This window comes from Brachypodium distachyon, chromosome 1, assembly GCF_000005505.3.
Source record: "Brachypodium distachyon strain Bd21 chromosome 1, Brachypodium_distachyon_v3.0, whole genome shotgun sequence".
Taxonomy (NCBI): Eukaryota; Viridiplantae; Streptophyta; class Magnoliopsida; order Poales; family Poaceae; genus Brachypodium; species Brachypodium distachyon.
Window position 1 is genome coordinate 21,376,103 of NC_016131.3, and position 26,267 is coordinate 21,402,369.

A 26,267-nucleotide genomic window follows, 5' to 3' on the forward strand; every position below is an offset into this window, starting at 1 on the left:
CCTCTACCTGTTTGGCATGCCAACACATATCTATTGTAGGTGGGCGCCATCGCCATACAGACTCCTGATTATGGTAGAAGTTTGTTAGCATCAGCGGGGCCAAGTAGCCAGCACCACGGCGATGTGTGCACAAACTTTTTTACTTGAACTTTCGTTGATTGATGGAGATTGGGCAACGTTTTGGATTCGATCCACATACCCTTTTTGTAGCGCCCGCATTTTCATGATGAGGAATAGCTGGCAAGGCATAGCGTAACAGAAATTTGGGAGACATACGCGTGCACTGTACGTAGGTCTCAACTTCTTTTTAACCGAACTACATATTCAGAGAAGACATGATGAGTTCATAGAAAGAACTAGGGAACTAGGAGCCATGATGTGATGCAGTACTCGCTGCAAGTTTCATTCCGTGTGTGAAAGAACTTGAGAAACATGCCTGTACTCTCTTTGTAACATATTTCCTCAGTTTCTAAATATAAGATGTTTTGCCTTTGTTCTAACTATGAAGTCAACTTTTTTAAAGTTTAATCAAGTTTATAGGAAAAACATTTAGCAACATTTCAAACTTTAAATTAGTTTTATTAAATCTATCATGACATATCTCTTCTCATTATATTTATTTGGTATTATAGATATTAGTATATACTTTAATAAATTTGATCACAAAGGTAAAACATCTTATATTTAGGGAACGAAGGTCTACATTCGTTTGTATTCTGCATGAAACAGAGCACAACAAAATGATGGTGAGAGGAGTTACAAGAGCATCTCCACTCGTCCCCCCTATATTTCATCCGGCGCATGGCCATATAGGGAGGTGCCGGCGCAACAATTTGTTTAGGGTGGAACCGGCATCCAGCCGCACCCCCAAACATCGCTTCCTCAAATTTAGTTTGTCTCACTGATAGTGGTGGCCCGTGCTGCTTTTTATCTTTAGCCGGTGCCCCCGCTAGCCCTCCTGTGAGTAGGGAGTGGATTGGGGGACGCCGGCTAAATTCTTGTGGTACGCCGGCTACTTTTTGAATTTAGGGGAGTGGATTGGGTGAGTTTTTCAGCGTCGGCGCTCCCATTTAGCGTTTGGGGGACTTTAGAGAGGCCGGCTGGAGATGTTCTAAGCCAGCCATGGGCAGAGCCGAGCTCCTCAGCTGAACTTCTTTTAAATTAAGCTAAACATGTAATAAATTTTTATGGACAAACTCTACTTTTGGAAGAAAATTGTACACTTTGACCATGCTCCACTAACAAGTGCTCCCACCGTTTCATAATTCTTGTCTCAAATTTGTCCCAAGATAAATGTATCTGTTCCTAAGAAGCGTCTAGATACATGTAATATTTCGACAAAAAGGAGGTAGTAACGAGATAACTTGGCCAATGAAGCCAACGGCCAACGTACGTACAGGTACCCGTGCCACTAACACGTCATGACAACACCGTTCAAAGAAAAAACACGTCATGACAGCTGCAGCTAGTTATTAACATTTTTATAGAACATTAGCATAGTCCCATATGTTGCTATGAACTTAAGAATGCGCAAAATATTAAAAGAAAATGATGTAATATCATTAGTTGGGATCTCAAGTCAAATGACTCATACCTGCCATCATTTATTTCAATGGTTTGAATTTTGAAGGTGACGGCTATAGCCACAAATTTAGATTTTTACAGTAGCAAACATGTTTAACATTGTGCCGCAAATTTACGAGGCTCAGCCCTGCCCTCCATTTCCCCACGAAAAGCCATGGATGGCACGAAATCAAGATGGGAAAGCTTCTCCCTTGCAGTAGCCATGATTAATGCATATTAGAAATTTTCAATATGTACATTCCGTAAGTTTGCTATCTGTAAACACTTCACAATCCAGATGGAGGTTGCATAGCCTGGTACACTTTTTACTATCAAGCATGCGATCCCCACGCATAAGTCCATAATATGTAGATTATATGTTATAAATTTTATGGACGAACTTTGACTAACTATTATATCAATAATATGTAGATTATATGTTATAAATTTTACCGTTGGAAACGTTTGTGAAATACGAATCCAATTATATAATTTTGTAGCACATAACTCTTAAATCATTAGTTTAATTGTTGGTTAAAGTATAACCTCAAAATGTGTGCGTGTATTCTTTGTGAAAGGAAAATATTATATGATAGTATTGGCGCAACACGGCATATATTTACCATACCATGAAATTTCAATTGTCATCTACACATAGACTTACGGAAAGAAAGTTTCGGCAGTGGATAGTAGACTGAAGAGAGAAATGGTGCAAAATTTACTCACTCCGTTCCTAAATACTTGTCGTGATTTCAGTGTAAATTTGTACTAAAACCACGACAAGTATTTAGAAACGGAGGGAGTACCTTTTTTGTCTCTTTGCATGCATTTCATTTTGAGCCTCCATTTATATGAACTTTTTTTTTCCAGTGATCTCGTAACAACCGAGTAGTGCCAGGACACGTTTTTATAGCATTGCAGCAACCTATATCGAAAAGAGAGTGGTCTATCCTACATACGTCACCTATCCGATATATGCAGAAGACGCCAACAGACTCCAAAAATCTTCACGCCAAATCGCGTCACACGAGACTCTTTGATGCTTTGTCACGTCGTCCCCCCCGCGCGCATCAGTAACAACTGCTCCACCCTGATTATTATTTGAAGATCACACCACGGACAGACAGGACGCAGACTCGATCGAAGAACTCGAACAATAATTCCTCCGTAATTTACTGATAAAGCCACTGTCGTGCTCCGGAGTCCGAGCAATACAATAGTAATTTTACTGATAGTATAAAGCCAGTACTGTCTCGCCTTGTCAGTAACGATGATTTCCTCTTCTATGTTTGTTTTTGTTTTCTCAATTAGACCGTTTGCGCTTTGAATAAATTAAGTTGGGTTCGTTGTGGGGTGTGGGGAGAAGGGAAATCATGACCACGACGACATGCAGTCTCGTGTGGCCCGGTAATAATCAGAGCGCGCCGCGAGTAAACGCAACGTGCGGCATGTGCGCGCTCAACCAGGGTCCAAGCTACGGACGGGCCCTTGTCGACACACCCGACCGTCCTGACACCGCCACCTAAGCAAACCTTTTGTTTTTACAGGTCACTTTGCCTTTTTCTCCTGCTCGAAACAGCCACCACACACTTGGATATGCATTCTAGCTACTCCTTCTTTGGGATTGGATCGATGGCGCACGATTGCTGTGCCGACCATGGATTGTGACCCAGTATACGTGGAGCCATGAATATGAAAATTAAAATTACATGAGAAATGTAATTTTGAATTCCTTTTGTTCTGCGTGACCAAATGAAATCTTGCTTGTACCCTTTTTTCATATAAAAAATACTTCCTCCAACTTATATTACTTGTCTCAAATTTGCCCAAATATGATTGTATATATGTTGAAAAACGTCTACATACATGTAATATTTCAACAAGTAACTCCGGCGAGAGGCAGTAGTTGTTCTCACACTTGAGAACTTTTGATTTCTTTGCCCAAAAAAATCAGAGAAAAAGCCTAGATGTTTATCATGTCTCCCTCGTCGAATCATACCGTTCCCATATCTCTCGTGATTTGAATCTTTTGTAGTTAGATAAATAGTGTTTTCTTTAGATTTGTAGAATATTATCCTATCCAAATTTAGAAACACTAGAAATCTCGAATGATCTTTCGGTAGACATGGATTGCAGGAGATAATGGTACCACAAAACATCTCATTTTTTGTATTTTTTGATGGTCCTCGTACTATTGTTTTGGGATGGAAGGAGACCTGAGAGTATTGGATCTACACACTATTCACTGTGACTAAAAACACAGTAGTGCCAAAGTGCCAAACACAACCTAAGAATTCTTTTTACCGTATCATGTAAACCGCAGCATCCTTACTGAACCCCCTCGGTCAATTAATTAACATGGTAGTTAACTAATTTATCAAGGGCGGCTTACAGTCAACATCAAAGGTGCCCCCCGTTTAGTTGATTTTCTTCTTAAACTCGTAGACCTGCAACCTCCAAAAACGCGTAGATCGAACAAAACTTGGTCGGAGTAAAAGTTAATTAGTATCAGTCTCGTGAGGAGAAAAAATAAGGCATGGACGCAGACTGTCTATGCACTTGGAATAAACCATGCATCTTGTCCAAGACTATTTTGTTATTGCACGTTTTCATTGTTTCTAAGAAAAAAGAAAACTTATCTAAGGTTCCATCTCCGATAGATCATCGACCTTCTTCTTGTCCACCGGTTCTGTCAACACAGCGTAAAAAGGCCTCATCTACTTGTGAGAGTTGAAACTTTTTCGTCCATAGGTTTGATAGGTCTTTGTTTGTTAAAGATTGGTGGCACCGGCGGCATGGAATAAGGTCAATCCGCCTCGGCCTCGTTCCAGTGAGGCTTCATACCGTCGGGAGATGTGTGGAAAATGGTGTGGTTCTCACTGAGGTGGCACTCGGCAAATGACGACATTTCGTTGCTCAGATGGTCTTCTGGACTCCAATTCCCCTTGAGTTCATCTGTCAGGATGGAACCGACTGAGAGTCAGCGTAGATTCCTATCGTCCCCTCGGGGTTAGGGTTTCTTGTCGTGCGTGATCTGATGTCATGTTCTTTAGATTGATTCGAGGATTCAAAGCGACGATTGCGCCAATGCACACAACTAATGAGTACGGAACAAGGAGCTTATTACATAAAAAGAAACAAACACCTATAAGCATACTCATTCTCGAGACTCGAACGCCACCCACTATGGGCAAAAATATATATGCTTACTCGCTCCAACTTGTTGCGGGTCATCAAAACCAGTTGATGACTCATTGGCTTGAGAATAATAGACCAAATACGAAGTCAATGAGTGCAAGAATATAAACTTGAATATAAGATGTTCTAACTTTCTGGCAGGTTAATTTTTTAAAGACTTGACAAAGATTATAGAAAATATATTAATGTTTGAATAAGTATATAATGAAAATATATACATGAAGCATTCAATAAAACTAATTCTGAGTTGTAGATGTTGATTGATTGTTCTATTAACTTGGTTAAACTTCGATGAATTTAACTCAAAACACAATACTAGCTAACAATATTTTTTCCTAGAGTCGACTCAAGTCGAAACTTCGTTTCTTGCGATATTGTACTTTGTCGGCCCTACGCGCACTATTGCTCTGTCCAGGCGCCAGGTCCTCCGGCCTTCGCTGCTCAAATCAATATCACCATTGGCCGACTCCGCGCTAGGTTCATCACCAGATGGTTCCAGCCCTCGTCGCGCTTGCTCGGTTCAGATTATATGGCTTTGGGTCACTGACAGGCGAAGTCTCCCGTGGTGTACAACATGTACCATTGGCCGAGAAAGTATCGGATGAAAACCAACTTACAGTGAAAACATGCAAACCGGGATCTCAGCCGTTGGATCAAAGATGTGTGGCCCAAAATGAGCATTTGCAACTTTCCATTTAGACCCTTAGGTTTGTTTCTTCGAATCAACCCGCACTCACCCTCCTATCAGGATATGACCTTGTTTTTCCACACCCTTGAGTTTTGTTAAAATCCACATGCGGTCCAGATATCCTATGGAGGATGGTGTAGCGCGGGTTGATTCGAAACAAAGTTAAGGGCCTAATTGGAAAGTTGCAAATGCTCATTTTAGACCACACATCTTTGATCCAAAGGTTGAGATTCCGGTTTACATGTTTTCACTGTAAGTTGGTTTTCATGTGATACTTTCTCGTTTCTCCCATTCGTCATAAATTCATAATCCTTGCGGCGGCTGCATTAGGCGGCGAAACCTTCCCTGATTCCTCCGCCACCTCCATCGCCCTCGTCCCATGAGCAGCAGCAGTGTCCACCAGTGGCGGGTCTACGTAGTCTCGGAAATGAAAAAGTTTCAGGTGCCTATATGTAAAACAGCTCGTAAGCATTTTTTAAGTCCAAATCAAACAACCCAATTTTAAAGTGTACCAACTCTCCGTTTCTTCCCCTTTTCCTTTCCTCCGTACTAACTTTTTTTTGTTTTTTTTTTCTAATTGAGAAATCAATTCGTGCCTGTGTGTATTAGTCGCTCTCACGATTGGGGGCACGCTAATCGCGGTGGCCACCACCTCCAATCCACTCCCGCGGTCGCCGCGCCGAGCTGTTCTTGCTCTGTCCCCCTGCTGCTCCAAGATTTGTTCTTTAGACGCCGTGGGTTCTCGTGCAGCTCCTGTGCGCTGGGACGGCGGCAAGCTCGGGGCTGGGGTTCAGAGCTCAGGATCTCCCTCGGTACGTGTCTCCGCCCTGGTTCTTGCTCATGCTTCCATCCTTTTGTGGATTGGTTGATCCTGCGCTTATGAAAGATTAGGAACTATCCCGAGTTTGGGGATTCTCTTTTTGCTTGGAGATTAAGACTTTGATCTGATGGTAATAATCGTGCTTTATCTTTGGATCTGACAGTGGTGCAACTACTTGTTGTAAGCTGTGGGAGTTATTCCTCTCAAGCGCTCTACTTCTGCATTCCTGATTTTATCAATCTGTTTGCGTGTATGTTCGTTCGTGAATCGTGCTTATGTTCTTGGAATCAGTAATTTCTGGTACTGATGTTTTTACAGAATTATTTCAGGTGGAGTTTAGTGTTTACTACTGTTCTGATCTATGGATTCCTTGTCTAAATCGGTGGGAACGATCTTGTGTCCTGTAGTTTTCTCTTCTTTTTCCCTGGGTGCGCCGCGTTGGCCACGTTGCTTTCGGATGGCCCTTTCTTTTGTCTTCTTTTACCGAATTTGCTTGTATCCTTATCTCCTCGGATTATTGCTTCCGGAGTCACCAAAGGGACCGGCCATCTACCTTGTCTTCCAGTTATTGCTTTTCTTGGACTTGGTTGGGAGTACAGAGAGGTCAACTTTGTGTCAAAGGCAATTGCTGCTGCTGCTGCTGCTTCTTTTTTCCTTTCAGCTATGTTTGAGTCGTTGGGTTGCTTCTAGATCCAGTTTTGGCTTTTCAGTTTGATTTACTTACTTGAATAAATTGTGAGTTTTTAGATTCATGGGTGGATTCGTATTTAATCCAGTATAAATGTTTCTTGATTGTTTTGCTTGATTTTTGACAGAGGTTGTCTTCTTGGGTTTTGCTTGCAGGTTCAGGTTTTGGTTGGTTTCATCTGGTCGGCTACTGGATTGCAAAATAGAACTGGAAGGAAGAATTTGAGTACAAATGGGGCAGTGTTGCAGCAGAGCTACGTCCCCTGATTCTGGTCGAGGAGTCAATGGTTATGGCTATTCCCACCAGCCAAAACAAGCGCAAACACCTCCTAGTTACAACCATGCTCATCCACCACCACAAGCCGAGGTAAGGTACACACCGCCAGCGATGAACCCTCCGGTAGTCCCACCTGTGGTTGCCCCCTCAAAGCCCACACCAGACACGATTCTTGGGAAGCAGTACGAGGATGTGAGATCCGTCTACTCCCTTGGTAAGGAACTTGGCCGTGGACAGTTTGGGGTGACTTACCTTTGCACTGAGATTGCCACTGGCAGGCAGTATGCTTGCAAGTCCATATCCAAGCGCAAGCTCGTGAGTAAGGCCGACAAGGAGGATATTCGCAGGGAGATCCAGATCATGCAGCACCTATCTGGACAACCGAACATAGTCGAGTTCTGCGGAGCATATGAGGACAAGAGCAGTGTGCATGTTGTCATGGAGCTCTGTGCAGGTGGGGAGCTGTTTGATCGGATTATTGCTAAGGGGCACTACTCAGAACGAGCAGCTGCTACAATCTGCAGAGGGGTTGTGAATGTTGTCAATGTTTGCCATTTCATGGGAGTGATGCACCGTGATCTGAAGCCAGAGAACTTCTTGCTTGCGACCAAGGATGAGAATGCAGTGCTCAAGGCCACTGATTTTGGCCTCTCAGTCTTCATTGAAGAAGGTAAACAAATAATATGTAAGCTGCATATATGCTTGCAGATAGAATTTTTCTGTTGAACACTCTAATAGTAACTGGACATATAACTGTGAAGTCCATAGGGCATAGACTGGTTGTAACTTGTATTGCTGCTGGATGCCTGGACTACCTATATAGGGTTGGAATTTCCTGGGTGGTCTAATTTTGGCCTTTTGGGTTTGCAAAGTTTCGACGGGAATGAGATTGTAACCACCGTCCATTGTGGTAGACTTGTGTACCTCATGGAATTCTCAGGAAGTCCTCCATAGTTTCTGAGATTAAGACTGATATACTATTGATTTGTTATTGACCTTGTAGTGTAATTCTGCAAATAGAATGTTCAGTTAAAGTAAATTTCCTCACTTCTATAGTAGTGCTTCTACGCTCTCCCAAAACTAAGGTGTACAAATTTGAAGTGGTATAGTTAGTATTGGAGTAGCAGGTACTTCTCAGTTCAAAATCAGACCCTCAACATGCTTTAAACTTCAGGGTTTCACTCTTTGGAGTGTGAAGCACTTCCTAAGACTAATCACCGGTCATGAGATAGTAGTGTGGTTAGTGACTCATCATGTCGTCTCCTATACTGAGTAAAACATGCTTCCTTGGTCTCTTTTATGACTTCATATCTCGTCGATTTATCATGTGATTCTGAGAACATAACCACAAGCCTTCTTTCATTTGGTAAGTCGTTTTTTTATATTCTTTAATCAATCAAAGAGAACTCAATGTGGCAAACTATTTAATCTTCATGGTCATATTTAAACACCTTAGTTTTCCAACATTTCTGCGGTTACTGTATACTGTTTGAACTACAGTTATCGTATCCAAAATGGACTTTTCTTCATGTGTACTAAGTGCCTTTCAAATACATCAGGAAAAATGTATAGAGACATCGTTGGAAGTGCTTATTATGTTGCTCCTGAAGTCCTTAAACGAAATTATGGTAAAGAGATAGATGTTTGGAGTGCAGGTGTTATTCTGTACATTCTTCTCAGTGGTGTTCCTCCATTCTGGGCTGGTAAGTTTGCCTCTAAAATTCCCATGTACTTCCACCTTTTATGCTCAGGTATACAATTGTGCAGCAACATGTTATTCATCTTCTGTTTTGATTTGCAGAAACTGAGAAGGGAATATTTGATGCTATTCTTCAAGGGGACATTGATTTCGAAAGTCAGCCATGGCCATCAATTTCTGAGAGCGCTAAAGACCTTGTTAGAAAGATGTTGGCACAGGATCCAAAGAAAAGAATTAATTCAGCACAAGTTCTTCGTAAGCTTGATGACAGTACATTAACCTTCAGATTTTTAGTTCATTTCGCCAAAATGTAATGATTTGTGTATGCTTGATCAGAACATCCATGGCTCAGAGAAGGAGAAGCATCAGATAAACCTATCGACAGTGCTGTTCTTTCTAGGATGAAACAATTCAGAGCTATGAATAAGCTGAAAAAGATGGCTCTGAAGGTTATTATCTTCATACTCATAATTGGATGCCTTTTTTTCTTTCTTGAGTGCTTATAAGCAAATGTATATGCAGGTTATAGCTTCAAACCTTAACGAGGAAGAGATCAAGGGCTTGAAACAAATGTTCAGTAACATGGACACAGACAACAGTGGGACAATCACATACGAAGAACTCAAAGCAGGATTGGCCAAACTTGGATCAAAGCTATCAGAAGCTGAAGTAAAGCAGTTGATGGATGCCGTATGCACTGCTCCTGAACTACTGTCACAGTATGTTACATAACCATAATTTTCTTGACTTTGAATGTTCGCCTTCTTATCCATTTCAGGCTGATGTGGACGGCAGTGGATCAATTGACTATGTTGAGTTCATCACAGCCACAATGCATAGACACAAGCTCGAAAGAGATGAGCATTTGTTCAAAGCATTCCAGTATTTTGACAAAGACAGTAGTGGGTGAGTATTCTGAACAGTCATTTCATGAATATATTGATGCCACAAGTTATAGTATCATGTTATTCATCAAACCTTATGAGGAAGACATGATTATCACAGGCTCGCATTTTATTAATGCTTGCTTGTACTCCTACTGTAACTTGAACGAAATGGCAGTTGCACAATGCACCTTCCCATGAAACCCCATGGTAGATCTGACAGAGGATTGCGTTGATTTTTTTTTTCAGCTTCATTACAAGAGATGAACTGGAAACTGCTTTGATTGAGCATGAAATGGGAGACACGGATACCATAAAGGACATCATATCAGAAGTTGACACGGATAACGTAAGCACCCATGCATTATCAGTTTTTCTCTGGCTACAGCACATGTTTCTTGACGGTGTTCTTTTGGCGATTTACAGGATGGGAGGATTAACTATGACGAATTCTGCGCAATGATGAGAGGAGGAATACAGCAGCAGCCAGTAAGGCTCAAGTAGTCAGTCTGGTTCTTTGTAGAAACGATGTACCATTAGCAAACTGCTGTTGGTTCTTTTTTCCGTGGTACGTAGTTGGACGGATAACAAGTTTACTCTCCAAGTCTGCTTTTGTATTGCTGAGATGATGAATTGATGACTGTGTATATCTCATGGCTTTTGCTGGTGTATGATGTTCCCCTAGTGTTTTACTTCCTGTAAGTTTGTTTATGCAAAGTACATCTAATAAGAAGCATTTTTGCACCTGAATTTAGCCATGTTAGGTGTATGCCTGAATGAAAATTTGTTAGTTTTATTAAGGCGTGTAACAAACGTAATTACTCTCTCCGTCCCATAATATGAAGCACGCACGCATCCCTAAATTATCAATTTAGTTAACTAAATATAAATTAAATAATTATATAATTATATCATTAGAAAGTTCTTTTGATAACGGATCTAAGATCTAATGATGTACTTGTTTTGAAAAAATATATATATTTAATTAATTAAATTGATGATTTAGGAATAAGGGACTCATGTTATGGGCGCAAGTTGGGCACTTGTGATGCATTTTTTTGGCCTTCTAAAAAATAACTCGTATTATTGTAATCACATTATGGGAGCATGTATTACAATGTTCTACTTGATGGTCACTCCGACTGTTGGAATGAAAGATTTGCATATCTACGATGTGACCTGAAGCTTTACAAGGGTCGGCACATCGCCAAGAATGCCGTGTGGCGTGTGTGGAAAAGGAAGCGGGATGGATCCACTCTGAGCTTGCACGAGCTTCAGATTGTGCAGTGCAGGTGCAGCAGCCCCAAACCACGCAAACAGGACTTGTCGTGCAGCTCGCAGACCTGCGCTGGACCGCAGCGGCACTGACAACCTAGGATTATTTTCAGGAAAAAATACGTTCATCATATTAAAGGTTTATCTTTTAAACATTTTCGTACATACATTAACAAACAAAATATGGAGATTCCCCTCATGTCCAAAACATCATGTATTTACTAACAAAAGGACTAACGGAATATTGTGCATCTTATAAGGAAAGATATAAGAAAATCCAGTCAATGGTAACTGTGCTCTGGCTGCCGGAATGTGAATCGTCACAAATATCTCATCGGTACTAAGAGTAAAGCACCATTTCTTTCGAAGATTACAACATATGGTTTTATTCTCTGACGAACAGGAGTGAAGAAACTCAGTCTAAAACACGATGGAACAGATCCGTCATACAACATATCTTTTCTACCTTGAGAACAGTGTAATACATGATCCGTCCTTACAAGCTGCACAAAACATTTTCAGCTGTTTTTTTCTTTATCAGTTTGCTTGGCATCTGACATCAACTACAACATGTTGAATATGCGGCCCATACCATTTGACGCGTTCCACATGCTCCAGAGAGACTTTCCAAGATAGTCCTGAGGCACAAATGACATGTAAGGGTGAAAATTTAGTATTTGGAGAACTATAACAAATGCTTGGTACAGGTCAGAAGTAACACGATTTTACCATGAGTTGTGGCAGTATTACTGATGGACTCAACAACACTGTCCAACCAGCTCGCTTCATCTGAGTCGTTGACATTCCCATGTATATGCAGCATGCCTCCTTCAACCCTAGTAGAGGATGTAGCAACAAAACAGATTCAGTAAATTGACAAACCTGTGATTGTCTACCTACAAAACATGCTTATGTGGAAGATGTCAGGATGTAATTAACAGGGCATCCACACTCCCCAATATCTCACTATACCCAAAGTAGTACTGTCTCCTGCCAAAACAACACCAGCTCAGCCTTTTTTAGCTAAGAGAAGCTCAGCGTATGTTCTTTTACTTGCCACACGGAAATAACGGCGAAACTGGTAGCATATATGCTTTTTTCCCTTCTCTTTTGCTGCGGGGTCAGATAAGCACCTCTAAGCTGAGTTTTCTATAAGCAGGGTTAGCAAAAATATTTTACTTTTGTGCCCCGTCACCAGCAAGGTTCTTGTAACCTGAGCATCAAGTAGTGTACAGAATTCTACAAGGATTATGGCAAGAACACTTTTGAATAGCTTTTTATGGCTCTGAAATGTTAATCTCAGTTGGTCCCTCTGGAATACAGCAAACCAAATAGCGGCATAGAAAAGGCTAGGCAAACCTCAGTAGGCTTCAACATTTGAAACTTGTTCTGTCAAAACGCAAGAAGCTCTGAAGCTATGGAATGGTGCTATGGCAGTGGCAAGGAGGGATTACCTTAAAGCCTTAACAGCAGTGGCCCAGCTACATTCACTGGAGGGTATCAGCCCAAGACAAACACGATCAGCAACCCCCTAATTCAAGTCAAGGGAGCAAAACGGTAAGAAGCCATCCTAGTATATATAGTTAGCTCAAGTGCTCAACAGGTGAAATATGCTCCCTGCCATACTTTTGGTGCTATCACACGGTTATCTCCTTCAAGTATAACACACCTATCTGCTACACGGTTGTCCCTGACATTCCGGTGAAGAGCCTCCAGAGCATGTGGATTCCATTCACATGCATAAACCAACTTGGCATTAGCCCTGTTAAAAGAAATAACAATTTTTTAGAAGGCATAAGAAAATCACATGGCATTAAGGATTTGACCAAGGGCTGTCACAGAAAATATACTTCACAAGAAATGGGAGCACAAAGTATCCAATTCCAGAAAACAAGTCCACAACCACTTCATCACTACAATCAAGCTGCCCCATGCGAAGCTTCTCGGAGCGATTACCAGAAGAAAACATGCATTTTGTTGCATCAAGTGAATACGAGATGCCATTTTCAAAGTGGGTTACCCAGCCATTATCACCCACGAGAAGTTCTAATGTGCTATCTCGTGTGCCATTTGGCATGATTTTCCCCTGCAAAAAAGTGAGACTAAATCAATTGCATCTTCAATACAAGGAACTGCTTTCAATCAGGTAAAATAACCACAAGTCCACAAGGATGTCATATATAAGCAGCATCTTACATCATACACATAATTCAGTGTGATATTATCTACAATATGGCATCTAGTTTCAGATTCCAACCATTTCCCTGCCACTTAGCATTAAGCGATCAGAAGTAACTTACTTGGCGTGCAAGACGTTGTGCCCCAAGCAACTTGGCAACTAGTTGCCAAAGTTCTTCTTTAATTGATTCCCATTGTGGGTCCTTAAAACAAGTCTTCGGAAGCACAGTGATATCACCCAGGGTTTCCCACCTAGATATCAAAATTAAAATTTAGACATCAAAGACATGTTTTTTATTTTTAAAAGTAGGTTTCCATACTGCTCACACTATTAGTTTCTAAAAATAATATGATACTCCCTCCATTTCACAAAGGTTGGGGTATTTTGTTTCGTTAAGACAAGGCTTTGACCAAGAATTACACTATTAATATGTAACATATATAATACAAAATCATGATTATTAGAAAGAACTTTTAAAGACGAATCTATTGATATAAATTTCATGTATGTAAAAACACATATTGATAGACTTATCATTGGTCAAAGCCTTGTCTTAACGAAACAAAATACGCCAACCTTTGTGAAATGGAGGGAGTATATGATAATAGTATCATTAACAGGTTATTGAGAACAGACCTAGTTGGCAGCTGCTGTAACAACTGAGAGGGCATTCCTTCTCTTTCCAGTAGAGAAGATACAAGTTCTCTCATGATGGTTTGAGGTGACTTAAAAGCTTTTCGGCCGAGTGCTAGTTCATCTTTCAAAAGGGAACCATGGCATGATGACAATATTTCCAAAGCTTTATGAAGAGAAGTGCTAGCATTTAAAACCTTCTTTTCAGGACATTCTGATACTCCTTCAGAGATACACGAGTCATCATCTAGCATCTTGGAATGATGATCAATGATTAGGGTGTGAAAGATTCTACTAACAGGAAAAAGAACATGGACATTATCCTGGCTGACTCGAACTTTTCTAGCAAGGTCCAACCAACCAAACTTTTTCAGAATGTCCTTTGCTAATTTGGCATACTTCTTTTCCATTTGGAGAACTAGAGGGTCTGAATCAGAAAAATCACTAGCGGCAGTATCAACCAGTGACTTCACATCATGACTAACAAAGGTGCCATTTTGCTCATGTTCTTGTAAATTTGTGGTAGATATTTGATCAAAACTTTCTATAACCATGTCATTTTTCTTGTAAACAAGTTCAAATACTGAATCCAGTAAATGAAGATCAATTTTTACTGGTTGACTAAATTTTGTTCCAAATGCATAGCAAGATGCACCACCACCAACGACAACAAGATCATCATCAGTGACAACAGCTGAGCTACGGACACAGAGGCATTGGCCTAGAGATGGAATAGAAACATGGAACCAAACTCTATGCTCTAAGCTTAGCAGAGCAACTTCTTGGTTGTTTTCTCTAATAGGGCAACCACCAAGTATCCCAAGATAGTGTTTGTAGATGAACATGCAATGTGAAAATCTAGGAGATGGTGTTCTTCCACTAGTGCTTTCTTTGTTCCACCTAAGCGTTGTTATATCAAAACTATAGAAGTCGTTTAGTGCCCGCTGACCATCATGACCCCCAAACATGTACAACTTTGAACCATAAGACACCAGAGAATGTGAATGCCGAGCACACGGCCATTCACTAGCTGCAGCAATCACATTCCACTGCATGTTTTCGGTGTCCAGTATATTCATACAAGAATACATGCCTTCATTACTGAGTCCACCAAACACATATATTTTCAAAGCTGCTGCAGCAGCAGCATGTCGGTGTCTGCATACGAAACAAATACTTCCATGAGTAATACCCTAATTTTTAGGTAACTATCGCTAGTATTTAAGTAATGATTAGGCAAGCCACATATAAACGGAAAAGAAACAGGATGATGATCATCCAGAATTGTACCTTGGACGGAAAATATTTCCAGTGCACTCTACTCTTGACCATCTATTCTCAGTGCTTTGGAAAACCCAGACATCTTCAAGAATTTCTGAAGGACCAGCCCTACCTCCAATAGCATAAATGTGATTGTCTATTACAGCAACTGTATGACCCATCCGTGGTGAAGGTGACTCTTTAACATTTATTTCCGTCAACAAGCCAGATTTCTGATCAAGCAGAAGGGAGTAATTTCTTCTTGCATGCCTCCCAGGTCCTCCAAAACCACCAAAAGTTACGACCCGCTGCTCTCCTCCAACATTTACAGCACAGGCAGATTGGCCCCACAAGAAGAGCTTCTCAATCGGTTCACCACTAATCTTCAAATCAGTAATAGAAAGATGGCAACATTTATTTCGTGATAACGCTGACAATTTCCCCTCATGCATTAATCTACAGTACACAACAGAAGGAACAAAAATGAGTGATATAGTGCCTGACCATGAGTCAGAAGTGTAGAAGACATATATCAGAATAACAACTACTCCCTCCTTCCATGTATGTCAGGCCTAATTTAGGATTCTCTGGTACAAGGCAAAGAAGACACATTTTGAAGAAGTTATTGATTTACGTTTTTGGCAATAGATTTGGAACCCAAGAGACTTGCAATTAATGCACATTTGGACTGCTAGGCATGCCTTTGTCACACTGATGCAGATTTGAAATCCAATAGACTTGCAGTTAAGCGATGCACGATATAAGAGAAAAAAACTGAAAAGTGGCCTTATAATTATGTAAAACCAAGATTTAGAATAAGGCCTTACATATGGAAGGAGGGTGTACATAGTATAAAGAAATAAATTGATGTACATTGGTCGATTTAGTACTTCTGGAATAGAGTACTTGTAATGCGGTGCAGGAAAACAATCATGGTTTAGTAACAATCTCTGACAAGTAAAATAACTGACTCGCTAATGAGCAAAAAACAATGGCAAAACCTTGGTACCTAGCAATGATTTTTTCTAAGCCAATAGTTACCAAAATAATATGTTTTAGCGTACGTCTATGAACCGACAGGCCCAGCATACACAACCAGCATCTACTTCTGGTAATAATCTTTTAAATAACAGAATGGTGTCAGGTCTCCATTGCATGATCAAACATGTCAAACAATATACAGCCACTATGGAAATAGTATAAAAATACCAACAAGATGGAGAAAAGGAGACATAAGAACATGCCGTTCAGCATTACCAAAACCATACTTGGCACCGTTGTCGCGTGGAGGGTCTCGATTTTCAAAATATGATCCTTCTATTGACTTCTCACAAATTTCGCCATCACCTTTCTCGCCAGCTTCACAACTGTAGTCGTTGCTTCTCTTTTCTGCAACTAACACTTCATTATGTGTCTGCACAGTCCTATTGTGTGACAACTTAACTTTGGAGCCCAAGCAACAACTATCTGTTTTGTTACAACCATCTAGCAACCCAGATATTCCTGGCAGACCCTGTCAGTTTGATAGGAATAATAAGATGTCAAAAAGAACAACCCCAGCTATGTAATAGCATGGGAAATTCTAACAATTACTCCTCCAAAAGTGAAAATGTATCTTTGGATAAAATACAGACAGCAGAACAACCAAAAAGCACAATTAGCTGTGCTGAACATTCATTCTAATTGCAAACACTTCAACTGCCATTAGCTCAATTAGTATGGTGCTGCTTTAAAACAGCTTTAGGCTGGCTGGGGAAATTAACTTCTTTGAGGAACGACTATACAGTCAAGATCTTTGTGTGCCTTTCGTTCTGCTAGTTTTGGGGTCTTTTGTAGCTGACAAGGAAAAAGATGACATTAGAGGGCCGTGTCGATTGCTACGCAGGAAGGGAAGATGGCGTCAGAACTCAGATGTGGAAAAAATCAAGCTCAAAAGCTGAGGAGCAATGCAGCCATTCGAAGGGCTGAATCACAACTTGCTGGAGTTTAGAATGGCGTAGAAATGGAGCATTCTCCCTGATTATGATATTTTCACTCCGTGCCCAGATTCTGTCAAGTACCAGCTTCTTTGTTTCCAGTCCTGGCTTAAGGCTTAGTTTGGCATTGCTGAACTGTGCTGTGCTGAACTTATTAATTACTACCTCTGTTTCATAATTCTTGTCTCAAATTTGCCCAAAAATGGATGTATCTATTCCTAAAAAGCGTCTAGATACATGTAATATTTCGACAAGAATTATGGAACGGAGGGAGTATTTTATAATCTGCTGATGAAAAATACACACGAAAGCAGGAAAAAGTAGGTTAGACAAACACGAAAATAGCCAAAAGCCGGTTGGATAAGCTGGATTATCATAAGGTGATAAGGTGAGGTTGTGGCACCATGCAAGTAAGAAATGCTCACGTGTAAACAATGCAAGCTAATTGAGTGCATCAACCTGGCCTAGGCTCTATTTGTTTGGGCTGTGGCTATGGGATGGTGGGAAAGCTGATGTGCTGAGCAAGCGGCTGCGATTAAGGTTGGTCGGTTGGCAACATTGCAGTGGAGTGACTATGAACCGACGGAATGTCTGAAGTGGCCCCAAGGTCGGGACCACTTTAATTTGAATGAACTGTTCCGGAGTCAGGGACGGCGGCTAGCAGCTCTTGAAGCACGGAGATTGGGGATGCCCTGGTCGCCGGCTTCGATTCAGGGATGGGATGGCCAAGTGATGGCATTGGCGACAACGAGGATGCCTGGTCAGGGTTGGTGAGGAAGGCGGTAGCACAACCTGGCGTGGTGGTAGCGCCCACAACTCTTGCTCAAGAGGGATTGGGAATCAGGTGGCCATTATAGGAGGTAACAAGAGGTAGGACAAGGGTACAGAGCTAATGGCATTTCTTCCGTAATTTCCATGACGTATCAGAGGTAGGATGCGCACTTTATCAGCTGTGGAAGCACCCCCTAGAGGTGCTTTGGTCAATAGAGAAGCTGCTTCGAACTGTGGTGTGGCGGCAAGCACTTTTACCTTGTTTGTTTCGGCTTCAGCTTTTTCTCATAAGAAGCTGTTGTAAAGGCCCAACCAAGCAGAGCTTTAGTAGTTGGTTAAATCATTCGTGCGACATGGTTAGCAGGGACTTTATAGCTGCATGCATGCATATAAGCGTGTTACTAGGGCAAGTTTTGAAGAGTAGATTGCATCAGTGTTGGCTTAGTGGAGCTATTTTTAGGAGGTGGCATAATTTTAGAATCATGATTGAGCCTGTTTCCCATAGTGTTCGAGAAACGGTTGTTGCCCGTAGTGATATGTTTAAATATGCGTGTACTCATTTTGTTTTGATGCACGAGATAACATACTAGGCAAGAAACCGCTACAGCTAGAAACTAGAAAGTGCCATCTGAGCACCAAACCTCCTGTGCAACTCTGCAAGTGACTAAGTGTGCTCTTTCTAGTGTGTCTTTGTGTTCTTGTTCTCAAGTTGAGTACATCACAGCTAATTAATTCAGCTTCCTTGAACATAAAAATAACATAAACTATCTGGAAAAAGAAAACTGAAAACCATTTAAGCTTCTTCCGCATTAATTGATATGCAGGAAATACATGTTCAGACTCCGTGTAATATGATGTGCATATTATGCACGATCAAACAAAAGAAGGAGCTACAATGCCAGAGAAGGCACAGGAAAGTGAGAATATCTGCTAGAATGCAAAATCAACCATACCTTTGACTGCAGAACATCTAGAAATCCATCCATTCGCTTCTTGTTTGACTCCATTTTACAGTTGGCAATTCTAACAAGGTACCGGATGTACTCGGGAGAAACTACAAGTCCATCAATCAAGCCAATAGGGACCTCCATGCGAATTGAGGATCTTATTGCTACCATAGCACGTCTTTGCAAGCTTGTGATACCTAAAAATGGCAAAAAAAAAGTGCAAGAGAATAGAACAGAATAAGTCGAGCACACCTCTTGAATCTTGAACTATACGTAATGTCCAAACAGGCTCACCTGATTCCCGGAATCCCGCGCCGACTGCCACGGCGACGAGCGCCGCGGCCGCCGCAGCATCCCTGCACTCCACCGCCACAATCATCGGCTCGAACCTGAGCACCAGCTCCTCCCCTCCACCCCTCTCCCCGACAGCCTTCCCACCGAAGAGCAACTCCACAACGGCATCCGGGTCGGCGGGGTCATGCGAGATGTACACCCACCCGCCGCCACGGGCCTTCTTCTTGGGCTTGGGTTCACCAGGGTGAGGCTGCGGCGAGGGCTGTGCGAGGACTGAGATGCGGCCGGAGCAGGAGGAGGTGGTGAAGAGATCCGCATGGGAGTTGATGGCGTCGAGAAGTGGGGCGATGGGGGCGTCTACCCCGCCTTTAGGGGACTTGTCCGGCGCCGGCGAGGAGAGCGCGGCCAGCGCCGCCGCTTTCCGGCGAGAGAAGTCCATGCGAATTAGGATGGTGTTGTTCGTGGAGGTTTTAGGGTTTGGGTCGGGCTTTTGCGAGGTTTAGGCCTTTAGGTTGCCGCGGAAGATGTTTTGTTCGGGAGGATTACTAGGTGAAGGGTAGGATGGTTGGTGAAGTATGGTTGAAAACCGTGCAAACTCTATAAATATCGTGTTTAGAAGTTTCAAAAAAATACCATATGGACTGTGATGTTCTACAAACTTGCAAAATTTCAAGTTCAAAATCAAAATTATTTGGGAAAAATTAAAAAGAGAAATTTATAATGAATAGTGTCAAACACTGAAAAACCACTATTCATGCAGAATTTGTCTTTTTCGCTGCTACCAAACGAAATTGAGTTTGGACTTGAAATTTTACAACTAAAACATCACTTTTCTAACATATGTGATTTTTTTGAGAAGGAAAAAACTTAAAAAAAACCATCATGGCGAAGTATCCGATGAAAACAACCTCTACAGTGCAAACTGTGAAAAATCCATCGAAAAAAGTTCCAAAAATTCTCAAAAAAATCACATATGTTAGAAAAGTGATGTTTTATATAGGTGTACAATTTCAAGCCCAAACTCAATTTCATTTGGTAGCAGCGAAAAAGACAAATTCTGCATGAATACTGGTTTTTCAGTGTTTGACACTGTTCATTGTAAATTTCTCTTTTTAATTTTTCCCAAATGCTTTTGATTTTGAACTTGAAATTTTGCAAGTTTGTAGAACATCACAGTCCCAACATATGGTATTTTTTTAGAATTTTTTTAAAACTTCTAAACGTGGTATTTATGGAGTTTGCACCGAATGAGGGTTTTCACCGGATACTTCGCCTTCTTCTTTTTGCTCTCCGGTCGACTAATCTTTTTCTTTCTTCTGTCTCCTTCCTCTCTCGTAAGGTATTTGATGTCTTAAGTACTATTTGACTATCCCTCTGGTGATATTGTGCGAAATTGTGTCTACTACGACGCTGTGAAATTTTGTCTCGATCCAACGGCGAAATCTCCGGCCAACTCGAAAACACCAAGTGTCGTTCGAATTCCTCGCGGCCGTGCGTCATAGCACAAATGTATGATTTGTTCGCATGTTTCCCCTTGATTCAAGCATTATTTCGATGATCCCATCGGTGGGATTGTGCAGAGTTTCGTCTACTACCACAATGTGAAATTTCATCGCGATCTAATGGTGGAATCTCCAGAAAACTTCAAAACACAGAGTGTTGTTTGGATTTCTCGCGACTCTGCGAGACAACACAAACGTCCTACTTGTTCACATGTTTTCCGCTGCCTCAAGAAAGGTTTCGTCGATCCCTCCAGTGATATTGTGCGGAATTTCGTCTACCACTATCATGTGAAATTTAGTCGCAATCCAACGGTGGAATCTTCGGAAAACTTCAAAACACCAAATGTTGTTTAGATTTCTCGCAGCCGTGTGGGACAGCACGAACATCGGACTTGTTCGCATGTTTCCCGCTGGCTCAAGAAACATTTCGTCGATCCCTTCGGTGTGATCGTGCGGAAATGTGTCTACTACAAGGTCGTGAATTTTTTTGCGATCCAATGGTGCAATCTCCGGCAAAATCAAAAACACCGAGTGTTGTTCGGAGCCAGGTGGAAAGAAGAGAAAAAAATATTATTTAATGTCCATCATGGCCTTTTTTTGGAAGAGGTACGAAATGATCTGGACCGTCCTTGTGTTTTTGTTAGAGGAGAGAGGTGTGTATTGAATCGCAGGTCTTACTTGGATTAGAAATTGGGCTGAATAATTCAATTGTCTTCTTGCCCCAGAAAAAATAAATCAATCGGCCTCTGAATAATGCAGACCTTTTTTTATGGACTGCATAATATGGACCTTGTTGCCCAGAGACAGAGAAAGAGGGAAGAACCCAGTCGCCGGAGAAAAAACACTTTTCTCAAGTTGAGAGGAACCACGGATCAACGTCATATGACACACACAATGAAGATCACTGCTAAAAAATGTACATTATAATAGATTGAAACAACAAATATACTCCCTTCATCCCATATTAAGTGCCGTAATATTACATGTATCTATAAGTATTTTAGTATATAGATACGTCCATATTTAGACAAATTTGAGTCACTTAATATGGGACGGAGGTAGTATTAGAATATATTGTAATGTACATTTTTGTAGTCACTAGTAGTGTTTTATTCTATGTTTGCAGTCATTAAGTGGCTTCTGCTAAAAAAATAGAAATGATGCTTCCTCTGTGCAAAAGGGCAGAAGTGATGGTTCAAAGTAGCCTTTAGCAGAAGCCACTTAATGACTACAAACATAGGCAGGCAGGCACATACATGTTGCATCCACTGAGTAGCTTCGTATTTTCTTTTCCCCTTGTTACTTTCTCTATGGTACATGACAGAGAACTTCTGTACAATGTTACCCAATCAAAAAATTTCTTACAGTATAATTGTCTCCTGCATATATCAATACTATCCTGATGCTAGCAGCTAACCCAACTTGCTCAGCACTTTATGCATCTCAAAGAACCTTGAGTAATCTCCCAAGTTCTATTATTTCACCAATGTGGCAAAGATGGAGACTGGATCCAGTGGCCAATTACGCAGAGCTGGGGTCCTGTCATCTTCAATGTTGATTAAGGGATGCAGTATTGCAGTGTTAAAACAAAGCATCACATCTAGTTTTCGAAGTAATGGGAAGGACAAAGACCACAAATCTTGATGTTAACCTCCAGGAGGGTTATCCATGAAGTCATCCTTCCTTTCCAACTTCATGGGTGCACCCAACAGATGCTTATTGTCTTAGCTTCTCCATCTCTTCCCGGTGATTTGGTCCATCTTTCTATGCAGCATCAGCAGCAGTTGCTTACCAATTGGATTAAGCCCTGCACACTCCCCTAAAGATGATTTATTCACTCGTTGGTGGCCTGACCATAGATCATTGTCCTGCTGCTAGGAAAAAGGACAATTTATGAAGGGAAAAACTGTCTCTCCTGCAAGGCAGACAGCTTACATGTAAGTAAACTTCATACATGTGTGACTAAACGACACATTTTTGTAATGTACCTTCCTATACTGAAAGCATAAATTAAGGACAAGCAATGTAACCCATATTTTAGCAGTAAATAACTACATAACACAAAGAAGCGTGAATATAGGGTGAGTTATTGACATGAGCACCATTTTTTTTTTGATAAATATCAAAGAACCATAACAACTGGGGTTTTAGGTTTTCGTGGACATGCACTAACACCACGGTGTGCAGCCCACATATACCTTTACATCTTACAAGGGATAAGAAAATGGATGTAGATAAAGGACATCATCATCATTCAACAGAAAATAAAGGAAATTGTTGAGCTATTGATCATCGTCAATAATCTCATGCTTGGAAGAAGTGATTAGTTACCTCAATTGTTAGTTCAGTGCCCTGAATCCGTGTTCGTCTCACATACTGTCAATTCTGGACAAACTAGGATGTCATTCCTATCACCTGGCAAGATATTGCGACTAATGTATATGCTCCTTTGCAAAGTCTTAGTTTGCATCAGATTTAGATTTCACAAGAATGGTTTCAACCAGTTCATCACAAAGTGCAATGGTTGACTCCAAATTATCCTCGTTAAAATCGAGATCTATATAAAAATTATATACATCTGGTTCAGCTGTCAAACCCTCCTTTCTCATCTCATCAAATAACCCTCTTGCCTCAACAAACTTCTTTTTTTTGTTCAGCAATCTTATAAGAGCACTATACGAGCTTGCAGTAAGTCTAAATCCCTTCTGTGTCATTTCGTTATGGAAATACAGTGCCTCTTTCATATTTCTTGCCTTGCAGTGCCCCTTGATCAATATATTGTATGTGTTCTCATTCGGTGCCACCTCCTGAGCATGCATACCCTTGTAAATCTCAGTGGTAGATTTCATGTTCTTGTCAATGCAGTACTGCTTCATAAGAGAATTATAAGTTACAACATTTGGCCGGATGTTCTTCTCCAGCATCCACTCTAGCAACCTTTTTCCTCCTTCTACCCTACCCGACATGCAAAAACCATTCATTAGAACATTGTAAGTCGCAATACTAGGCTTAATTCCTTTATCTAACATCTCCTGTAACAGACTGTGAGCCCTGTCAAACTCTCCTGACTTGCAGAGCGCATCTATAAGAGTTGTGTATGTGTAAACATCCGGTTTAAGGCCTGCTGCTTCCATTTCTGTCATGATCCTCATGGCCTGCTCCATATTGCCAAACTTGCAAAGGCCATTGATCAGGGAGTTGTATGTATAAACATTCAGCTCTAACCCCTTGTTGCACATCTCGTGCAATAGCTCATTAGCGGCCTGCACATCCCCCAGCTTGCAGAGTCCATCCGACAGAGCCGTGTATGTCACCACATTCGGTGTCACTCGTCTCTGCACCATTTCATTGTGAACCCGAAAGGCCTCCACCATGTTCCCTCTCTTACAGTATCCGTCAATGAGCACTGTATATGTGACCACATCAACATCCAACCGCTTGTCCACCATCTCCCCAAGTACTCTTTCTGCCTCTTTCAACTCCCCGGCCTGACAAAGCCCATTGATCAAGGCAGTATACGTCACCCCGTCAGCTGCCAATCCTCTCTTCTGCATCTCTTCGAACCACCTTCTCGCAGCTGCCAAATCACCCTTGCTACAAAATCCACTCATTATAGTTGTGAACACCACTGCGTCCAATGCCACCCCATGCATCACCATATCCTCTACCACCCTCAAAGCATCTGAAACCTGTCCTTCATCGCACAACAGTGCGATGACACTTGTATATGCTATCGTGTTTGATTCCAACCCCTTTACTGCCATTTCATCCAACAGCTTCACTGCATTCTCCATATCACCATGAACGCAGTAGCCATGGATCATAGTGCCATACGTGACAACATCCGGTGGCAACGACATTTCATCAAACAGTTGACGTGCATCCTTGAGCCGGCCTGCACTGCACAACACGTTGAGGAGTATATTGTGGGAGGAGGTGTTCTTGTCAGGGAGTTCTTGGAAGAACTCGATCGCTTCCTCAAGGGGAAGGCGGGAGAGCACAGCGTTACATGATTCCGGAGATGGGGATAGACCGTACTGGCGGATCCGCCGGAGTAGGGGGGCAGAGGGGAGACACAGGATAAGGAGGTCGAAGGAGACGGGGTCAGAGGAGAAGGCCTTGTACGTGAAGATGAATTGCTCGACGAAATGCCGGTGAGGGGAAGGGAAGCGAAGGGCGCGTACGAGGATAGCCCGCGCGGTGCTGCGGTCACGGACGGCGAGATGGGCAGCAATGGCGAAGCATTGGATGAGGTGGGGATGGGGGTGCGGTCTGGAGGGGAAGAGCAGGAGGAGCGGGACGAGGAGGCTGGTGAGGTTGGGGTGGGAGGCGAGCAGCGGGAGAGCGAGGAGGAGGTGGAGCGGACGGAGGAGGGCGGTGAAGGGGAGAGGAGGGAGGGAGCGTGGATTGGGTGAGGCGAGAAGCGCCGCGGCGAGGCGGCGCGCGAGGGCATCGTCGGACGGCGAGTCGGGTCGGGGCGGGAAGTAGTCCGGGAACGGTCGGGGCGCAGCGGTGGTAGCGAGGGCGCCGTATGAAACCTGCGGTGTGCGGCGGCGGCTGCGCCGGTGTGGAGGGGAGGTGGGGGTGGTGGCGCTATAAGGGCGGGAGGGGCCTACGTGCCGGCTGAGAGCTCGCGAGTGGGAGACCCGAGGTGAGCGCTGCGCTGCTACGGCGGCGGCACGGCGGAGGAGCATCCGGCGCGGGCGGATACGGGGGTAGCGGCGCCGCCCAGTAGGCGGCGGCGGGCAGGTAGGAGGAAGGCAGAGGAGGCAAGAGCTCTGCGCCTGTGCGGGTATGCCACTGCGAGCTAGACGAAGCTGCTATGAGCGACACGCCAGAAAAGCTGATCAGTCGTTGGATCGGAATCCTGTGGCTCCCGTTGGACTTGGATGTCAATTCATTTATCGCTCCGTTCTTTTTTTTTTAGGAAACGGTAGATCAATTATCTACTGCAAATATATTAGAATAGGATCGTAAATGTACAAACTGATAATGAAAAATTATCAAGGCCATCTATCTAAAGTTAGAAATCCAGTCAGCAGGAGTATTTCTTTCTTTTAGCGTTTCGTTCTCAAATGTGTTTTACTGTTACAATTTTTTAGCTGTACTGTTACATCTTCGATGAAAAGATAGTACACCCCTAATGATGGATATAACCAATTAATGATCTAACCATGCATTATTACCCCTCTACCTCATGATCTGATGGTAGTTTCATAGCTATAAAATCCTCTGATTCCCCACCGGTGCCATGTGTTGCTTCTGAGAGCAGACATAAACAATGAGATGAAATATTTGGTTGAATTGGAGAAGATGCCAACAGCGATGAGAGGAGTCGTGAATAGGGTGGTAGAATCGATGCAATAAGCGACTAGATAGGAAACAAGGGAATAGAAAAGACTTGTATTTTTTAAGAAAAGTGGATACATATTATGCTGGACAAAGAATTCCATTTTCACCATTCGACTAGATTAGAGACACCAGAGAAACATGACGAAATTCACCAACAACTAGTAAACTATTGTTAATGTATACGTCCATAAAATAGACCAGCCTATAAATCTCAAAATTTAAATTTTAACAATTATTTTGAACTAGCAAGTCAACTAATCTG

At 42.1% G+C, this 26,267-nt stretch overlaps 3 protein-coding genes across 6 annotated transcripts; 1 reads left to right on the forward strand and 2 right to left on the reverse strand.

Moving 5' to 3' along the window:
- The first annotated feature begins 6,000 nt into the window (after positions 1-6,000).
- LOC100824051 (calcium-dependent protein kinase 19) lies at positions 6,001-10,513 on the forward strand. 2 transcript variants are annotated; one of them, XM_024456613.1, is made up of 8 exons: positions 7,189-7,903; positions 8,793-8,936; positions 9,035-9,187; positions 9,269-9,381; positions 9,455-9,622; positions 9,711-9,838; positions 10,066-10,165; positions 10,243-10,513. In XM_024456613.1, exons 1-8 carry the CDS (start codon positions 7,189-7,191, stop codon positions 10,318-10,320), a joined length of 1,599 nt encoding a protein of 532 aa, XP_024312381.1. In that variant the 3' UTR covers positions 10,321-10,513. The 2 variants fall into 2 exon arrangements, with proteins under 2 accessions (XP_024312382.1, XP_024312381.1); XM_024456614.1 differs by lacking the exons at positions 10,066-10,165; positions 10,243-10,513 and adding an exon at positions 6,001-6,261 and having other exon boundaries at positions 7,113-7,903; positions 9,711-9,842.
- An 861-nt stretch (positions 10,514-11,374) lies between these two features.
- LOC100836909 (tRNA wybutosine-synthesizing protein 2/3/4) lies at positions 11,375-19,665 on the reverse strand. 3 transcript variants are annotated; one of them, XM_010239467.3, is made up of 11 exons: positions 19,152-19,664; positions 18,864-19,054; positions 16,432-16,676; positions 15,194-15,619; positions 13,907-15,061; positions 13,392-13,521; positions 12,942-13,177; positions 12,718-12,853; positions 12,546-12,622; positions 11,821-11,927; positions 11,375-11,729 (listed from the first exon to the last, which is right to left on the reverse strand). In XM_010239467.3, the coding sequence occupies exons 1-11, from the start codon at positions 19,588-19,590 to the stop codon at positions 11,629-11,631; spliced, it is 3,243 nt and encodes a 1,080-aa protein (XP_010237769.1). In that variant the 5' UTR covers positions 19,591-19,664; the 3' UTR covers positions 11,375-11,628. The 3 variants fall into 3 exon arrangements, with proteins under 3 accessions (XP_010237769.1, XP_010237764.1, XP_024312380.1); XM_010239462.3 differs by having other exon boundaries at positions 16,408-16,676; XM_024456612.1 differs by lacking the exon at positions 11,375-11,729 and having other exon boundaries at positions 12,761-12,853; positions 16,408-16,676; positions 19,152-19,665.
- A 2,179-nt stretch (positions 19,666-21,844) lies between these two features.
- On the reverse strand, positions 21,845-25,442 carry LOC100837213 (pentatricopeptide repeat-containing protein At1g05670, mitochondrial). Its single transcript, XM_010239473.3, has 2 exons — positions 22,985-25,442; positions 21,845-22,568 (listed from the first exon to the last, which is right to left on the reverse strand). Exon 1 carries the CDS (start codon positions 25,345-25,347, stop codon positions 23,113-23,115), a length of 2,235 nt encoding a protein of 744 aa, XP_010237775.1. The 5' UTR covers positions 25,348-25,442; the 3' UTR covers positions 21,845-22,568; positions 22,985-23,112.
- Positions 25,443-26,267: the final 825 nt, after the last annotated feature.

What these genes read in the sequence shown, in the direction of transcription:
- LOC100824051 (XM_024456613.1), top strand. Translation starts at nt 7,189, where the DNA reads ATGGGGCAGTGTTGCAGCAGAGCTACGTCCCCTGATTCTGGTCGAGGA. An exon ending in CTCAGTCTTCATTGAAGAAG is followed by an intron (nt 7,904 to 8,792) that starts GTAAACAAATAA and finishes CAAATACATCAG; the next exon opens with GAAAAATGTATAGAGACATC. An exon ending in TTTGACAAAGACAGTAGTGG is followed by an intron (nt 9,839 to 10,065) that starts GTGAGTATTCTG and finishes TTTTTTTTTCAG; the next exon opens with CTTCATTACAAGAGATGAAC.
- LOC100836909 (XM_010239462.3), bottom strand. Translation starts at nt 19,590, where the DNA reads ATGGACTTCTCTCGCCGGAAAGCGGCGGCGCTGGCCGCGCTCTCCTCG. An exon ending in CGCGGGATTCCGGGAATCAG is followed by an intron (nt 19,055 to 19,151) that starts GTGAGCCTGTTT and finishes TGCCATTTTTAG; the next exon opens with GTATCACAAGCTTGCAAAGA. An exon ending in GTGCTCCCATTTCTTGTGAA is followed by an intron (nt 12,854 to 12,941) that starts GTATATTTTCTG and finishes TTCTTTTAACAG; the next exon opens with GGCTAATGCCAAGTTGGTTT.
- LOC100837213 (XM_010239473.3), bottom strand. Translation starts at nt 25,347, where the DNA reads ATGCTCCTCCGCCGTGCCGCCGCCGTAGCAGCGCAGCGCTCACCTCGG.